This window comes from Terrapene carolina, unplaced genomic scaffold (genome assembly GCF_002925995.2).
Source record: "Terrapene carolina triunguis isolate 2854851 unplaced genomic scaffold, T_m_triunguis-2.0 Scaffold33356, whole genome shotgun sequence".
NCBI classification, from domain to species: Eukaryota; Metazoa; Chordata; order Testudines; family Emydidae; genus Terrapene; species Terrapene triunguis.
Genome location: NW_020697707.1, coordinates 2,899,904 through 2,917,910, shown reverse-complemented (window position 1 = coordinate 2,917,910; position 18,007 = coordinate 2,899,904). Strand labels below are relative to the sequence as shown.

Genomic DNA, 18,007 nt, shown 5'->3' with positions numbered 1-18,007 from the left:
CTTTGAAAGATTTTTAATATAAATAGACTGATATTACATTCTGCAATGTCCTTTCTAAATGTTCTCTCTCAAAACAATTAAATGTACTGCTTTAGTGAAACAATACAAGTCTCAACTACATTTTTAAGGAAATGTGGTCACTTCTGCTTATACTCAGTCATCAGGAGGATGTGAGGAAGCTAGCATCCAAACTGATCCTATAATTGTTTGGCCAATCAAGAGTGGATATGTAGAGATTCTTGAATCTTTATCAATGACAAAATATACTTCAATCATTACAGAAAGTTGAACATTATGTTAAACAGGCTCTTAAATTAATTGCTAAAATTCTTGACTCGAAGCACTTGAGTTGATTTCACAATACCTATGATGCTTAGCACTTAGAGTAATTTGTATGGTTAATGCTATCCGGATGGCTATGCAATTTAAGATTGAGACACAATGTATTAATCCTCACCGTACATGAGAACCTGGAATTAGTTCAGTGTTTCAGTTACCCACACTGAGCAAGATTTTGGTTGGCCCTTACATGGGCGTGCACTAGGGAGAAGAAAATAAAAAAACCTCTTCCCTACCTTATACAAGTGGTGTAACAAATGGCCAAATTCAAGTGAGTACCGGACTGCCATAGAGATACTCACCACAGTGATAACAATTCCCCTTTTCTCCAGGCATCTTGCTACATAGGTGGGAACTATGTGCACCTCTTAAACAGGGGGTTGAAGTTCATGCACCCCCCTGTGCACTGGATGGCACATGACCTGTGCTGGAGTGGTGCAGCTCCCCACTGGGGCAGTGCCTACAAGGTACAATCTAGTCAATTGTGTACAGATTTCACTAGATAACTAAAGGCAAATCCTGACTAGCCTTTTGCCTTATTTAGTGAAGTTGAGTTTTACTGTAAACCACTCCTCTTTTCCCTTGAAAGGGTGAATAATCCCACCAAGTGTCACTAAACATGTTCAGTGGGCAGCAGTTCCAACATTATGATCCGTGCTGGATACGGGAAATGACAAAGGGAATAGGTTTTACTGTGTCTTTCAAAAACGGGCTGTGTTCATATCAATCTTTGAGAGTTACTACAGTACAAACTGTGGCACATCCTACGTAAAATTCCACCTTACCCACGTAGGCTATATCAAATAACGGCCTAGAAAGAGACGCATAGCAACCCATTGATTGGGCTTATTTTGTTTCTGACATAATTACAAGCAATTAATCCATAGTGGTGTTGGAATTAATTTATACACAGAGCCTGGGTTTGCCCAGTCAACGTGTAATTGTTTGCCCTACAGGGTGATGCTGGACTGACTGGCCGAAAGATCATTGTTGATACTTATGGAGGCTGGGGAGCCCATGGTGGAGGTGCGTTCTCTGGGAAAGATCCTTCCAAAGCTGATCGCTCAGCAGCATATGCAGCTCGCTGGGTTGCAAAATCCCTAGTGAAAGCTGGTCTCTGTAGAAGAGTATTGATCCAGGTAAGAAGGGCAAAATCAAGAGCAAGCACACCCTACTAAACACATTATCGGTAGTTCTCTTAGCAATCTCTATACTTCAGGCTGCCTAACACTTTGAATGATGAGACCATGTTTTCAGTTGCTTATACGTTTGCCAGAGTTAAACCATTTGGGTTGAAGTTTTTCATTCTGGGGATAGGTTTCAGACTGAATTTTTTGGGCAAGTTTCAGCAAAAAATGTTCAGTTATTGCCAAGAATGAGGGTGAAGAAGAATGCTGTTTGGCCCATTTTAAATGCTTAGCTTTAACAAGAAGCTCTGGCACCTCAGTGATTTGGAGAAAGGGCTTGAAATTTGGGGGGGGTCACCCTCGTGTCAGTGTGCCTCCTGTGGTTCCCATGAAAACCCAAATTTGGACAAGTTACAAGCCTGTGAAAAATCACAGTTTGCACATCCTCAGTAGAGATGTTGGAGGCTGGCAGCTACATTTTATGAGGAGTCCATCTGCACTGAGCATGCTCTATCCCCACATAGCTCCTGCATGCTGACTGGACTGTATATGTGCCATCCCCCGTGCCCGAGCTTGCTCCATTCCAGGGCCATGGTGGCTGAGCAGGATTTAGCTTGCAATGGCTTTTCTTGGCTGCTGGAGACCACTGTGGTGGCAGGTATTGGAACTGAGCAAGGAGACCCTCTTTCTATGTTCGTAATGCCCCCTACTGCCACCCAGAAAGCTTGGGGGAGGCAGCCTGATTCCAGTGCAAAAGGATGAGAAGCAGAGGGAGGAGAGGAAGGCTGAAAGCAACAAAAGCTGTGGGATGGGGGTTGAAATAGTAGAAAACCAGGTCTGGAACAGGAGCTGAAGAAAAGGGGGACAGTCAACATGTTGGGGGCACAGCGACAGAGTCTGACCACTAGAGAGAACATCCTACCCCCAGAACCTGTAACTGAACCCAGGGTTGCTGATTCTCTAGCAAATAACTGTGAACCCCACTGGTACAATGTCTCTTCCTTGCCCCCCACCTTCCAGTGGCTGATCCACACAGGACTACTAGGCTGTGCTTCTCTACTCATTACCTCAAAAGTCTAAATGTCTCAGCCCTGCCCATAACCCATGTGAGAGTCAATATGGCTCCACATGATAAAAATTTGTTTTTTTCAGATTGCTTTTTATGAAAATACAAAATTACATCCCCAAAATGACATGAAAAGAATGTTAAGGTTGCAAAGTCAAGCATTCCAAAATTAGGAAATGCCAGAATGAAGGCTGCCTGTGCAACCTTATTTGGTTTCCTTGGTCATATGCTTGATTATGATATTGTGTGATCGTGTTTGCAGTGTTGGTGTAGCTGTGTTAGCCCCAGGATATTGGGGAGACAAGATGGGTGAAGTAATATCTTTTATTGGACCAACTTCTGTGGTGAGAGAAGTTGGTGCAATAAAAGATATTACTTCATCCACCTTGTTCCTCTAGTATGTAATCATGTAATTTAAATATTTTCCACTGGACCCCCTAGCTCCATCAGTACAAAGGATAGATGGTGTTTAGGAAATTAATCAGGCTGCGTAATGAATAAGGCTTTTGTCCTTAGGATTGTGGGCGCATTTGCTTCAGAAGTTGGAAGATATGTAGTGAATGAGGTAAAGTATTACCAGCAGAGGAAAGATGGTCTTATGGCAAAGACAATCAAATGCTGTCCTGAAGAACTGGATTCTGTCCCTGCCCCTCTAAAGAATTCCTGTGGTGCTGGGCAACTCACTTCAATCAAACCATTCACAGGTGGCCACTAATTATCTTCCGCATTTCTTGATTGCCCCACTTAAGAATCTACTACTGCAATGGAAGTCAATGGGAGCTCTGCTCTGAAAAATTAGCCCTTAAGCATCTGTAGCTGGGTTCCCAACATTAGTAAACATTGAAAATGTTGGCCTTAATCCATCCCAGTTTCTCCTCTGTGAAGATAAATGTATTTATATTGGTGAAGCACTCAGATACTTCAGCGAGTAAACTTATGATTGTGTAACTAGTGCAGGCTTTGGAGGGCGGGCAATAAATAAGGGTAAGATTATGTCACGGAAGTCATGGATTACGTGACTTTCGGAGACCTTTGTAACATTTTCCAGCCTCGGCGTGGTCAGCCGATGGGGGCCCTGGAGCTCTGAGCTACCGAGGGTGGCGGGGGGACCCTGGAGCTCTCTGCTGCTACAGGTGGTGCAGGAGGCCCCCTCCAGCTCCCAGTCACCCCCGACAGTGGGTGTTGGACCCCACCTTCTGCAGTGGGTCTAGGCTCTCATCCCTCCCTGCTTGGGCTTCGGTTCTCCTTCCCCCTCCCCCTCGCCCAAATTTTGTCTTGGTTATTTTTAGCAAAAGTCAGAGACAGGTCATGGGCTTCTATGATTTTTTGTTTATTGCCCGTGACCTGTCCCTGACTTTTACTAAAAATAACCATGACAAAATCTTAACCTTAGCAATAAATAATGCTGGGGGGGGGGCGGGATGGGGAGGCGGGCGTACATAGAAAGATGAGGACAAAAGATTATTCACTAAGTGAGCGCCATCCATCCTGTGCACTTTATTGGGCAGGGGTCCTGGGGGAAAAATCGTAAGTGATCATGGAATTAAAGAGTATCATAATGCATGTGCCCAGGGGGGCCGAATTAAGGTTGCTTGGGCATTTCCTAACTTGTACATGCTTGACTTCGCAATCATCACTTTAAACGTGTTTTTTATACAATAGAACTCTATTGCAGTAGTAACACTGCATTGTTATACGGAGGAGACAAAGCCATGAGTTGAATGAGTGCAGAGAAAAATATATGCACTCAGAGGCAAGAGCTTGGTCTCATTCCCTACACCTTGCATGCCTTGCCTCGTTTCTGTACAGTTACATTAAATTCTGTTTTCCTTCCTTATGCATGAATCCTTGGGGCCTGTAGCTTTTGGGTGGTGCTCTGTTGAGTTGCCTGACCCTCATACAGATAGGATATCTCCATTAATTAATTTATTTATCTATCTCCTAGAACTGGAAGGGACCTTAAAAGGTCATCGAGTCCAGCCCCCTGCCTTCACTAGCAGGACCGAGTACTGATTTTGCCCCAGATCCCTAAGTGGCCCCCTCAAGGATTGAACTCACAACTCTGGGTTTAGCAGGCCAATGCTCAAACCCCTATAAGGCCATGACTGGGCCCCAAACAAATACAAAACAAATAAAACATGATGATTGTCTAGGCAGCATGCAATACCAGCAAGTATGCATAATTGTACTGGGTGACTGCTGTGTATCAGCTTTCATTCAGCACACTACATCCTCATATACATTAGAGGGCAGAGCTGTTCCACAGTTAAACACTTGAGCTGAGGTTTCATAGCACCCTTGGTTCCTGCAATGACCTGATAATGACTAATAATGACACAGCACCTAGAGGTCCCAATTAGGAACAGGGCCCTGTTGTGCTAGGCATTGTTACACACATGATAGGTAAAGGGTGAAGAGAGGGGAAAGAATGCAGCATTGGCCTAACATTCTTGACTTTAGTGGGAGTGCAGAAGGCCAATGCTACGTGCATTTGAAAAGGCCACCCTCAATGAGGCAGACGTCAGGGAAGGAGGCGAGGCAAGAGGGGATTAGTACATTGGAAACTAGGGCGACATCAGATATTAACAGTAGAGGCAAGGGATGGTGATGGGGAGAAAGGATGGAGAAGAGCACAGAAGTACAACTGGAAGCTAAGGTCTTGTGAAGTAGTAGGTTGTTGGTCCAAACAGTCAATCAGAGGAAGGAAATTATCAATAGACACTGAAATGGGTGTTATCACTGTCCTGGGGCTGTTGAGTGTTGTAGCAAGAGTCTCTGCCTGCTGAACTGACTCTGGTCTGGAAATTATTTCCACGCTAACCAACTTTTCTGGAAAATCAGTGCAATGTATAGAGACAACGTACACTTAACCATTGTTCTGTCTGTGACCACTATCCCATCATTCCAGACACAATAGCTGCAACAGGTGCATCGCAGACACATAGCATGACAGAAGGCTCATGCTAGACAGAAATTCCATGTACAGGAATACATAAAGGTGCAATTATATAGGTGTACAAAGATCTAATAGTTTTGTAGGTTGCAATCAAACAATGTTATCATGGGAAAGTAAAGCACCAAAAGTGAGAAATTGCCAAACTCAAAGTTGCCCTTTTGCCTTGCTTTTTTACTTATGAAATATCAGGATTGTCAAATCAGTTTTTACATAAGAACGGCCATACTGGATCAGACCAAAGGTCCATCTAGCCCAGTATCTGTCTTCCGACAGTGGCCAATGCCAGGTGCTTCTGAGGGAATGAACCGAACAGGTAATCATCAACGGATCCATCCCCAGTTGCCCATTTCCCAGCTTCTGACAAACAGAGGCTAGGGACACCATCCTTGCCCATCCTGGGTAATAGCCATTAATGGACTTAACCTCCATGAATTTATCCAGTTCTCTTTTAAACGCTGTTATAGTCCTAGCCTTCACAACCTCCTCAGGCAAGGAGTTCCACAAGTTGACTGTGTGTTGTGTGAAGAAGAACTTCCTTTTATTTGTTTTAAACCTGCTGCCTATTAATTTTATTTGGTGACCCCTAGTTCTTGTATTATGGGAATAAGTAAATAACTTTTCCTTATCTACTTTCTCCACATCACTCATGATTTTATATACCTCTATCATATCCCCCCTTAGTCTCCTCTTTTCCAAGCTGAAAAGTCCTAGCCTCTTTAATCTCTCCTTATATGGGACCCGTTCCAAACCCCTAATCATTTTAGTTGCCCTTCTCTGAACCTTTTCTAGTGCCAGTATATCTTTTTTGAGATAAGGAGACCACATCTGTATGCAGTATTCAAGATGTGGGCGTACCATCGATTTATATAAGGGCAATAAGATATTCTCCATCTTATTCTCTATCCCCTTTTTAATGATTCCTAACATCCTGTTTGCTTTTTTGACCGCCTCTGCACACTGCGTGGACATCTTCAGAGAACTATCCACGATGACTCCAAGATCTTTTTCCTGATTCGTTGTAGCTAAATTAGCCCCCATCATATTGTATGTATAGTTGGGGCTATTTTTTCCAATGTGCATTACTTTACATTTATCCACATTATATTTCATTTGCCATTTTGTTGCCCAATCACTTAGTTTTGTGAGATCTTTTTGAAGTTCTTCGCAGTCTGCTTTGGTCCTAACTATCTTGAGCAGTTTAGTATCATCTGCAAACTTTGCCACCTCACTTTTTACCCCTTTCTCCAGATCATTTTCCTGCTTTATTGGTGGTTTTCCTCTTGGGACCCAGAGAGTTGAGTTTTGAGCTCTCTTGGCCCTTGATTGAACAGGGGAAGGAGGTGTTGACTCTTCAGCAGAAGGGCTGTCCTTGGAAGTGTTTGAGTTCAGTTAGCCAGTCAGAAGGATTCTGATAGGCTGAGTATAAAACACTTCCCCTCTTAATTGTTCTGGTTTCACCTGCATAGCATTTCTGTCAAATATTTGCCCAGTATAGTCTTCCAATCAAACAGGATAGTTGAGTTAAATTTCTAATGTAAACAAACAGAAACAACAAATCTTCCCAGCTTCACTTATACATCATAAGGAAGCAGAAAGGCGCACCCATTTCCCCCATGGTAGAGCCCCTTCCAAGTCCTAGTTCCTGAGTATGGCATATTTTCAGTGTAAGATATTGGTTCCTACGGACCCCAACAACACTGGCCCAATACTCGCTGTTTTGACTGGGGGAAGGTTCCAGACCACAATACAGCAGGAGCATGCCGTAATGGAATACTAAAAACAGGTCCTAAAGGAAATACCTTATCTGTACTGCAGGGAATCTTAAAACTAGGTAGGTGTCTATTTTTGTAAAGCAGAAGGGTGCTGAATTGAACTGCAATTTCTAACTTGGTTTGATGTATGTATCCTACAGCTGTCTTATGCTATTGGTCTGAGCCACCCTCTAGCCATTTCCGTATTCCACTACGGCACTTCAGATAGATCAGAAGAAGAGCTGCTTGAAATTGTACAGAAAAACTTTGATCTACGCCTTGGAGTCATTATAAGGTTTGTCTCCCATTGGAGAACTTACACACCTTGACGGTTCACTCTAGTATAATAGACAGTTGAACAATTTAAATTCAAGTGTTTGGCTCCTGTGCTCCTGACTCTGAAACAATTTATAATCATTAAAATACCCATTAGCGCCATCTTTGTGTCCTCCCCTCTACACAAACTGCTCCACTCGGAGGCCTAAAACCAGTCCTCAAGTGGGGTCCTCCCTGTAGAACGGTTTAAAACATCCTGCCCATAAAACTTGTCTATACTACATATTTTTACCAAGCTCGTAAGAAGGTGATAATGCTGTTTAGTTCTGGTACAATTTGTGGCCACACATCTTAGCTTACACATGATTATAACTAGGGGTCTACTTAAATCGCGGGGAAATGAAACATTTTTCATGGGTTGGTCACATCATAACTAGCAGATTTTGCAGATGTGTTCATACTATGCTGCCGCCCTTACTTCTGTGCTGTTGCTGGCGGCAGTGCTGCCTTCAGAGCTGGGTGCCTGGCCAGCAGCCGCCGCTCTATGGCCGCTCAGTTCTGAAGGCAGCGTAGAAGTAAGGGTGGCAATACCACCATCCCCTACAGCTTTCACAGGGGAGACCAGATTTCATGGTCCTTGACACGTTTTTCACAGCTGCAAATTTGGTAGGGCCCTAAAAGTGGACACAAGAACAAATGGATATAAACTGGCTATCAGGAAGTTTCGACTTGAAATTAGATGAAGGTTTCTAACCATCAGAGGAGTGAAGTTCTGGAACAGCCTTCCAAGGGGAGTAGTGGAGGCAAAAGACATATCTGGCTTCAAGACTAAGCTTGATAAGTTTATGGAGGGGATAGTATAATGGGATAGCCTAATTTTGGCAATTAATTTGTCTTTGACTACTAGCGGTAAATATGCCCAATGGCTTGTGATGGGATGTTAGATGGGGTGGGATCTGAGTTACTACAGAGAATTCTTTCCTGGGTGTCTGGCTGGTGAGTCTTGCCCACATGCTCAGGGTTTAGCTGATCGCCATATTTGGGGTCGGGAAGGAATTTTCCTCCAGGGCAGATTGGCAGAAGCCCTGGGTGTTTTTCGCCTTCCTCTGCAGCGTGGGGCACGGGTCACTTGCTGGAAGATTCTCTGCACCTTGAAGTCTTTAAACCATGATTTGAGGACTTCAGTGGCTCAGACACAGGTTTGATACAGGAGTGGGTGGGTGAGATTCTGTGGCCTGCATTGTGCAGGAGGTCGGACTAGATGATCATAATGGTCCCTTCTGACCTTAAAGTCTATGATTCTATAATTATAACCATGGCAGTGCACTGCATTTCACTGTGTCTCATGACCAGGGTAATGTAGTATGCATGTCAAAGTGTAATTAAACTTCAGTACAGTTCCTCTGTGTCATAGACAGGACTGCCTAACAGCATCTGCCACTGGGTTACCTAGTGTTCCTACCTCCCTAGTTCATCTGAAGACTCCCACTTCTAGAGAGGACTGTTCTGTAATGAGGCCTCCCTGCACTCTCTCCCTTTGTGGCAGCTGTCCCACAGGGTGTTGCTACCTATGGTCCAGCTTCTGATATACTTACTTCACAAATAATCCCACTGAATCAGTGAGATTGTCTGTGGAATAAATAACCCTCACTCAAGTTGAATACATCTGAATCTGGCCCTTTTCAGAAAGTGGCAGTCCAGTACTTGCTGTGGCTAGCCATCAGGAGCTGTAGCAAGCATGTCAACATCCACTTCTGGAGAGGTTGATTTTGGGGCCAGCTACTGCAAATATTTTCTCCATTTCAGGAAAGTGTTTGGTTTGATAATGAGGTGAAAACCCAACTAGTGATCTGGAACAAAGAGCCAACCTTAATAATAGTGCTGCAATCTTATAAAGCCTGTTTGAAGTTGACTAAACTTGGTTTAAAAGGCAGCCAGCTAGTCCCATGTTTTGGGAGTCTACTTAAATTGCAGAGAAAACACATTTTTTGTGGGTTGGTCACAACATAAATAGCAAATTTCATGAATGACATGGCTATTTATGCCGTGACCAACCCACAAAAAATGAGTGCTTTCTCTGCAGTGTTTCTCAAAGTGGGGGCCCCGACCCAAAAGGGAGTCGCAAGCCTATTGTAGGGGGGTTGTAATATTGCCACTCTTACATCTGCGCTGCTGCTCTCAGCAGTGCTGCCTTCAGACCTGGGTGGCAGCTGCTGGCCGGGATCCCAGCTCTGAAGGCAGTGTCGCCGCCAGCAGCAACACAGAAGTAAGGATGGCATGGTACGCTATCGCCACCCTTACTTCTGTGCTGCTCCTGCTGCTCTTGGTGGTGCTGCCTTCAGAGCTAGGCACCCCACCAGCAGCTGCTGCTCTCTGCTCTGCCTTCAGATCTGGGTGGCCAGAAACCAAATTTCACAGAGGAAACCAGATTTCATGGTCTGCGATGTGATTTTCACGGCTGCAAATTTGGTAGACCCCTACCCATGTTTGTTAGATGCTCTCATAATAAACACAGGGAAACAACCACAACATTGTGTAAAAGTATTAGGGACTTGGCTTAAATCCAGTTGTGGCTGAAACTGTAAAAACCATTGAAAGTGTCACCTAATCAACAGCAGTAGTGGGGGGAAAAACCCTGTGCAGCCATCGAAGCTGTTCTATTTCATTTTTTACTCTGCTTCCACCATGGCGTGGCCGGTGACACTAGCCCAATGCAGTCCTTGCACTCAGGGAAGCATAAAGACTGCGCTTGTGCTTGGCCCCTCACCTCTGGAGGGGATCAGAACAGGAAGGGGGTAGTGCTCCCTGACCAGCACTTGCCTGCTTGCACAGAGCCGGGGTGCAGTCTGACCCTAATACTTACCTTTGGTCACTGATTCATCGGACTCTACGTGAATCATAGGTGCTGTCTCCATGGATGCTCCAGCTGGGGGAAGGGATGAAATGGGGGCGGGGCCCGGGGTGGAGTGGGAGGGGAAGAGGTGGCGTGGGGGCGGGGCCTGGGGCTGAGCATTAGATGCTGGCGCCTGTGATGTGAATTGTTATGGGGAATTGCCTCTCTGCTCCTAGTTTTCAGTTTTAATCTCTTTATCTGTGTAAAGTGCTAATATAAACTTAAGAATCCCTTTCAGAATTTTGAAAACATTGCTTTAATTGCTCACGTACATCTTCAATCCAGCATACTTAATGTGGTTCTAGTCTGATGGGGACTATAAATAGTATTGTGGAGTTTCATATATATTGTGTCTGAGGATAACTTGGATGTATTACAGAAGTAGAAAGGCTATGTTCACACTACAGCTTAGGTTGGTATAAGTTATGTCACTCAGGGGTGCGAATAAGCCACCCCTCTGAGTGTGGACAGCGCTATGTCCATGGGAGAGCTTCTCCTGCCAACATAGCTACTACTGCTCATGGGGGCTGGAATAATTAAGTCAACGGGAGAGTTTTCCACCGATGCAGCTGCGTGGCTGTAAGCTCGGTAGTGTAGCCATCGCCTAAGTTATTTATGTACCTTAAATAATCAGATAAACATTTTTCTTTCCAAGTTATAATGTCAAAATGTGGAGAAACTTTCTGCCAGTATCTTTAAATCTTTACTACTCTTCAATCAGCTGTTAACTCTGCATACACAGAGGGAGCAGATCTGTTGAGTAAGATCATCACTTCCATAGTACATTTCAGAGGACAGCATTTTATAGCTTTTCTGAAGATAGACACTCAGGCTTAGGCTGACACCTTTATTATATACTGTACTCTGGAAAGTAATATCCTTCCTGTGGTAGTGACCAGTATTCACAGACTGGACTCAATCTGCTAGTACAATCTAAATTCTTATTTGCTGTTTTCACTCTTGCTGTTGATAAGCTGATGGCTTCAGTGATGTCTTATTATATTATTCTTATTATTTTATTATAACACCCAGACCCTCTTGACTTCAGTGATTTTTGTTCATTTAATAACATCCAACGCAACATGGTTTAATACATATCGCTAGATTAATCCCTTTCTCGCAAACCATTTTCACTATTTTGAGCACCACAGGTGATCTGTTCCAATCAACTAGGAGCCAAAAGTTTTGGAGTCTTTGTGACAGGGTGTAGATAGCCTAAGGCTTATTCATCACTCTGTGTGCTTTGCAAGTGTCCCCAGGTGGGCCAAACTAAGGAGATAATTGGTTAAGGACTGGATGATTAAACAACTAACAAGGTGATTCAGCTCATCAGCTGGGGATAGTTAAAAGAGACAGGGGAGGAGAGGAAGGTTGGAAAGAAGGGCTAGCCCATGATCTCAGAGAGATGAGAGCTCTCCCTGTTTCTCACCCTGTGTCTGAGGAGAAAGTAAAAGCCTTATGTTGTGGGGCACAAGCACTTGTATAGCACATTGTAAATAATGCACGTGGTGTTGAACCTATGCAGGAGTGTGTGAGGTCTGTTTGCAATGAAGAATCCATGCTGAGGGAACCCCACCCTGTGACAGTCTTGCTGCTTTGTTGCTCATTTACTTGGCCTTTTAAGTATTAGCGTCTTCTAAATTAGGGCCTGATGCAAAGCTTATTGGAGTCAATAGGAATTTTTTCCCATTGTTTGCAGTAGGCTTTGGATCAGGCCCTTACATCTTGTTTTAAAGTAGTCTTGTCCAAATGTAAGTACTGGTATGGTATGTGGTCCTGATATTGGCTCCTGCATGCTCTGGACCACAAAGCCTCTTTCCAGCTTGAAGATCTATGGATATCCTGGTGGTACTTGTTCCACTTTACTTAGTTATTAAAGGCTTGGGCAATAGCCAGGACAATAATCCTGACAATAATATTAATGATCTGGATGATGGGATTAATTGCACCCTCAGCAAGTTCACAGATGACACTAAGATGGGGGTTGAGGTAGATATGCTGGAGGGCAGGGATAGGGTCCAGAGTGACCTAGACAAATTGGAGGATTGGGCCAAAAGAAATCTGATGAGGTTCAACAAGGACAAGTGCAGAGTCCTGCACTTAGGAAGGAAGAATCTCATGCACTGTTACAGGCTGGGGACCGAGTGGCTAGGCAGCAGTTCTGCAGAAAAGGACCTGGGGATTACAGTGGATGAGAAGCTGGATATGAGTCAGCAGAGTGCCCTTGTTCCCAAGAAGACCAATGGCATATTGGGCTGCATTAGTAGGGGCGCTGCCAGCAGATTGAGGGAAGTGATTATTCCCCTCTACTCGGCACTGGTGAGGCCACATCTGGAGTATTGCGTCGAGTATTTGGGCCCCCCACTACAGAAGGGATGTCAACAAATTGGAGAGAGTCCAGAGGAGGGCAACAAAAATGATTAGGGGGCTGTGGCACATGATTTACGAGGAGAGGCTGAGGGAACTGGGGTTATTTAGTCTACAGAAGAGAAGAGTGAGGGGGGATTTGATAGCAGCCTTCAACTACCTGAAGGGGGGTTTCCAAAGAGGATGGATCTAGACTGTTTTCAGTGGTGGCAGATGACAGAACAAAGAGTAATGGTCTCAAGTTGCAGTGGGGGAGGTCTAGGTTGGATATTAGGAAACACTATTTCACTAGGAGGGTGGTGAAGCACTGGAATGGGTTACCCTAGGGAGGTGGTGGAATCTCCATCCTTAGAGGTTTTCAAGGCCTGGCTTGACAAAGCCCTGGCTGGGATGATTTAGTGGGTGTTGGCCCTGCTTTGAGCAGGGGATTGGACTAGATGACCTCCTGAGGTCTCTTCCAACCCTAATATTCTATGAATAAGGTGCTCAAGAGGAAATTAGCTTAAGAACAGTAGAGTAAGCAATTGCCTATATTCAACATAAACCCTTCAAATAAAGATTAACAAGTACAGTGAGCCTGGATTCAATGAAACTTTCATTACAGTGAAATGCAGTAAGGGCCCATATTGATTCAGACGTTGGCTGATATTGGGACACAAATCCAGTGTAGAGAAATATGCCCCTCTGGCCGAAACCTTGAGAGCTAAAGGTTACCAGGTCCAGACACACGCACTGATCATCAGAGCCTTAGGCGCAGGGGACCCCAGTAACGAGCGAGTGCTGACAGAATGCGGAATTGGTCAACGCTACGCTTGGCTGATGCGGTAACTCATGGTGTCAGATGCCATCAGGTGGTTGAGGGATATCTACATAGAACACATCACTGGTCATCGGCAATACCAGGAGGGTGAGCTGGTGTGTCGATGAGAAGCGCAGTCAGGAAAGTAACAAATACTTTCCTCGTGGATTGTATTTTCTAATGGACAACCAACCTAATTTTCAATTACTGAGGGACAATCTCCACTCACTGATATATTTTGCTTTCCACAACCAAATCTCCGTGCAACGTTTCATGAGTGATGTACCCGTGTATTCGGATTCTAATATCTAAACTGTATTGTTAAATCTATTCACCTAAATTTGGGTTATTGCTGATTATGTACTCTATGTATCATATGACTTTTAAAAACTAATTCTGTATTTGTGGATAATCTAAGCACTATACCCAGATGTGCAAACACTCTTTCCCCAACCTTTGTATTATATAATTTTTTTTAACATTAGCTTTAATAACATTTTTAAATCAGAGATTGACCATTACAGTAGCTGTAAACCCCAAGTATAGGCACTGTAAACCCTTATTACACTAGACTTGCATTAGTGCAATTTACCCTGGTTGCAAGCAGGGTTAAGCTCCACCCATGCAAAAAGCGGCTTTGCCTGTCACTTGCGTCTTGCATCAGTGCAGCTATGCTGGCATCTATCTACTGATGGCTGTTAGCAGGTCAAAACCCTAGTGTAGACAAAAACTAGCTGGCTTGGAAAATATTCATTTGGCAGAACCCACGTTCATTGTGAAAATTGGTATTTAGTGTTTAGACTTACTAATGTGGAAGTACAGTACTGTCCTTCATAGGTCCTTTCCTGGATGTTTCCTACATGAGGATATGATCTGTCTTTGTGTTATGGCTACATTTGAATATACCCTATGTTACATTTAAAATGAACAAAGCATCCGTCCACAGACTTGCACAGGCATAGGAGAAAAACATTTCAAGTCCATAGGCACATTTTGTGAACATTGTGGCTGAGCTAGGTGATCCAAATCATAACCTTCTGGTAGATGATACATTCTTAGCTGACATCAGGTATTTATGTATGTTTCTGCTACTAGCTGCATCCTGATATTGCCTCTGATAGTTAGACTTTCAGGCATTCCACTGTTGGTTTTCAAGGGCTATAAATGGACCCTGAATCCATTCTGTGGCTGCTGTTCCCTTTGTAAATTTGGATGATTTCATGGAGGAGAGATTATAGTTTGCACTGTCAGTTAAAATCATTCCCCTTGTTCGTATGAGAAAGGCATCAGAGTATCTTGATGCACTAATATACTTGCATCTTCTCTTGCATCTTCTGTTTCTTTTTATGCAGGGAACTGGATTTGAAGAGACCAATATATCAACAGACTGCATGTTATGGGCACTTTGGAAGAGAAGAATTTACATGGGAAATACCAAAGAAGCTTGTGTATTAAGCTTTTCCAAATCTGTCTCTTATAATGGAGAATCTTTTTAATGAGCAGGTATGACCTCTAAACTGTCAGAGGGGAAAAGGATCTTTTTAAAATCTAATAAATGACATTCTTGTAACTGAACTAGGTACTGACAACTATAAGCAATGTAACTTTTATGCTGGCTTTACATTTTAAATACACATATGTGACACCTAGTGTCTCTTCATTTATTTTTTCAGAAAGGACTCAGGTGACTTACAACCTTTAGTCTCTGTTGTAGTGATCCAAGTGAGTTAGTGAAAATACTCACCTATTATGGGATATTACATATTATAACCTGTATATGCCTTAGCTGTGAGATAACATTTACTTAAGTTTGCTTTAATGTGAGTCAAAGCTTTGTGTGTATACTTTTGTGACAGTTGGTGTGTGTGTGTTTCAGTGTAAACACCCAGGGTTTGCTTGCACAGCTAGTTAAGTGCTACGCTCTAACTGGCCCTGTGGGCCCAGCTTCCATAGACGATGAGTTCTGTAGTGCAGTTTGATATACTCCCACTGTAACTTTATAGTTTGTGGTAGCTGGGTCCACAGAGCCAGTTAGTGCATGATAAGCTAGTGCGCTGTCCATTCACACCCCAGCTTGCTGCACACTAAATGTAGACCAGTTCCCCCAGTCTTCATTGACCTGAAACTTTCCGTGCTTGGTCTGGCTACATTTTAATTTTGGTTGTGTGTAAACTCTGAGCTGAATGAGTTTAATCTACCCAAGTTTTGAAATGTAAACATTTTCCTGTTGTAGAAATTATTTGTAAACTCAAGTGACTGAAAATGTAAATCAAAATTAACATGAGATGCACAATTGTTTAATTTTTCAAGGACTACTATAGGATTACAAAGGCTAGTACATGTGAAAGAACATTCTTCCTCTTTCACATGAGCAAATGATCTCCCTGTTCTAAACTAATGTAGAATATTGTCCATGCGTAGTTTTGTAGGCAACCCAAAAGAGGGGGGCAGGGCCTCTCTCCTTCAGTGCTGAGCTCACCTCAAACACAAGTAATTGGATTGTGGTACTAATTTCAATTGAGGTAGAAGAGAGCTCCTCCCTGCATGTAATGACTGGTCTATTGCTCTCAAATGCAAAAGTAAAACTGCTGTGCAGGTCCACTTCACGTATGCCTTGACATGGGCAACTCCTAGAGCCATGTTAGTCTGCTTGAGTTTGGATAGCTGTTCTTGCCTCAGTAAGTTTCTACTTACAAATGCAGGCCTGATCCATCAAAACAATGTTATAAATCACTCTTGTTATGCAGGGAGGACCCCGTTCTTCCCTTGAATAAGCAGAAGCAATCCGAGTGATTGTAATGGAAGTCTTGACTATGCCCACAAGGGCAGGACAGGGCCCTGTGTCTTTAGCCAAAATGAATATAGTTTGATCTAGATACACCCATTCCAGGAGCAGAACATGTTCTAGTTTAACCATCCATTTTAATATGCTCATGTCGAAATATTGTCTGGAGATACATAAATGGAGCGGTTGATAATGGTGCTGGAATAATTCAAAATAACTTTCTCAACACCATTAGCAACCTTGGGATTAAAGTGTTAGGATACTGAATGTCAAGAGTTGACCTAGACCCACCAGAACTGGATGTTCCTGGGGCAGGAATCAGTACAAGTACTAGACTCTATGTAAAAGGTGTTTAAGTAGACAGGCATGAGGCCTCTTTTCTCTCACCCCATTTTGGGCTCAAGAACCAATCAGCAACTTGGTGGAAAGAGAGAGTAGTGAAGATCCATTTCTTGCAGGGTTAGTTCATTCTCTTTTCCTGGAGGATTGACTCTTTTCAGTCTTGCTGTGGTTCTAGAATGTACAGCTCTCCAAATGAAGAGCACGATGTAAGAATATATCAACAATTACATTCAAAAAACGACATTAAAAGAATATTAAGGTTGTAAAGTCAAGCACTCAAACACTTAGGAATTGCTTCTGCAACCTTAATTCATTCCCATTCGGTGCATACATTACAGTCCTTAATTACATAATCACATACTAGCTTTCCCACAGGACTGCTGCCTTATTTAGTGTACAGAATATAATGTGCTCCCTGAATACTTTGTTTTACTTCCATTGTCCTGTGTGTTGTCCCAGGCCTGATTTAATGGACATGAGTTAAGGAGTGTTCCTGGCTAAGCAACTCCATCACATCCTGGTAAATAATGACCATGCCTCATTTTACATACTTGTCAGCTCCTGTCTGGATTACAGCAATGCAATATACTTGGCCATGAAGCTATCAGCCCATATTAAACTCCAGCTTATAGAGAACATTGCTATACACCTCCTCAGCAATGCTGGCTATTGCAAGCACATCAGGCCTGTCCCCTGTGCTCTCCACTGGCTTTCTAAGGAATAATCAAATTCAAGGTATTGGGCCTCATTTTCAAGGAGGTAAACTGTCTTGAGCCACTCCATTGACCCATGCCCAAATAAATCTGTTAGTCTTTAAGGTGCCATCGGACTCCTCGTTGTTTTTGTGGATACAGACTAACACGGCTACCCCTTGATACTTGGTACATTTTAAATGATTGCCCAAAGTTCTGTCCTGAAGACCATGGGCAACAACTCTGGCACAATCAACCTTTTTACCTTAACGGTAGAGCTTATCTGTGCAGGAGACAGAGCTTTCTGTGAGACTGTGGAATAAACTCCCACAGTAACTAGCAACCACTGCAAACCTCACCACCTTCCACTCCAAGTGCAAGGTGCTCTTCTTGGATCTGCCTTCTAATACTCACAAGTAGCCTCTTCGCCAGGTTACAGCTCCCCCAGAACCTTCTCCTTAGGTTCTGGCTGCACTTTTCCTCGCACCACTTGATTTACCCACACCCCATCTGTGGCCCCATGAAGTCGCCATCCACCACACCAGGAGGAGGATGCTGGATGGGGAGGTGCTTTGCGACGGTGGGGCCTATTTCCACTCCTCTCTTAGATCATG

At 43.5% G+C, this 18,007-nt stretch overlaps 1 protein-coding gene across 2 annotated transcripts in view; it reads left to right on the top strand.

Moving 5' to 3' along the window:
• Window positions 1-15,180, top strand: part of LOC112108268 (S-adenosylmethionine synthase-like) — a 30,700-nt gene extending 15,520 nt beyond the window's left edge. Inside the window, exons 7-9 of one of the 2 annotated variants that reach the window (XM_026663333.1) lie at window positions 1,296-1,478; window positions 7,401-7,534; window positions 14,927-15,180. In XM_026663333.1, the coding sequence (XP_026519118.1) occupies window positions 1,296-1,478; window positions 7,401-7,534; window positions 14,927-15,029 (420 nt within the window). In that variant the 3' untranslated portion in view covers window positions 15,030-15,180. The remainder of the gene's footprint in view (window positions 1-1,295; window positions 1,479-7,400; window positions 7,535-14,926) is intronic. The other variant, XM_024202326.2, reaches the window with a different exon arrangement.
• Window positions 15,181-18,007: the final 2,827 nt, after the last annotated feature.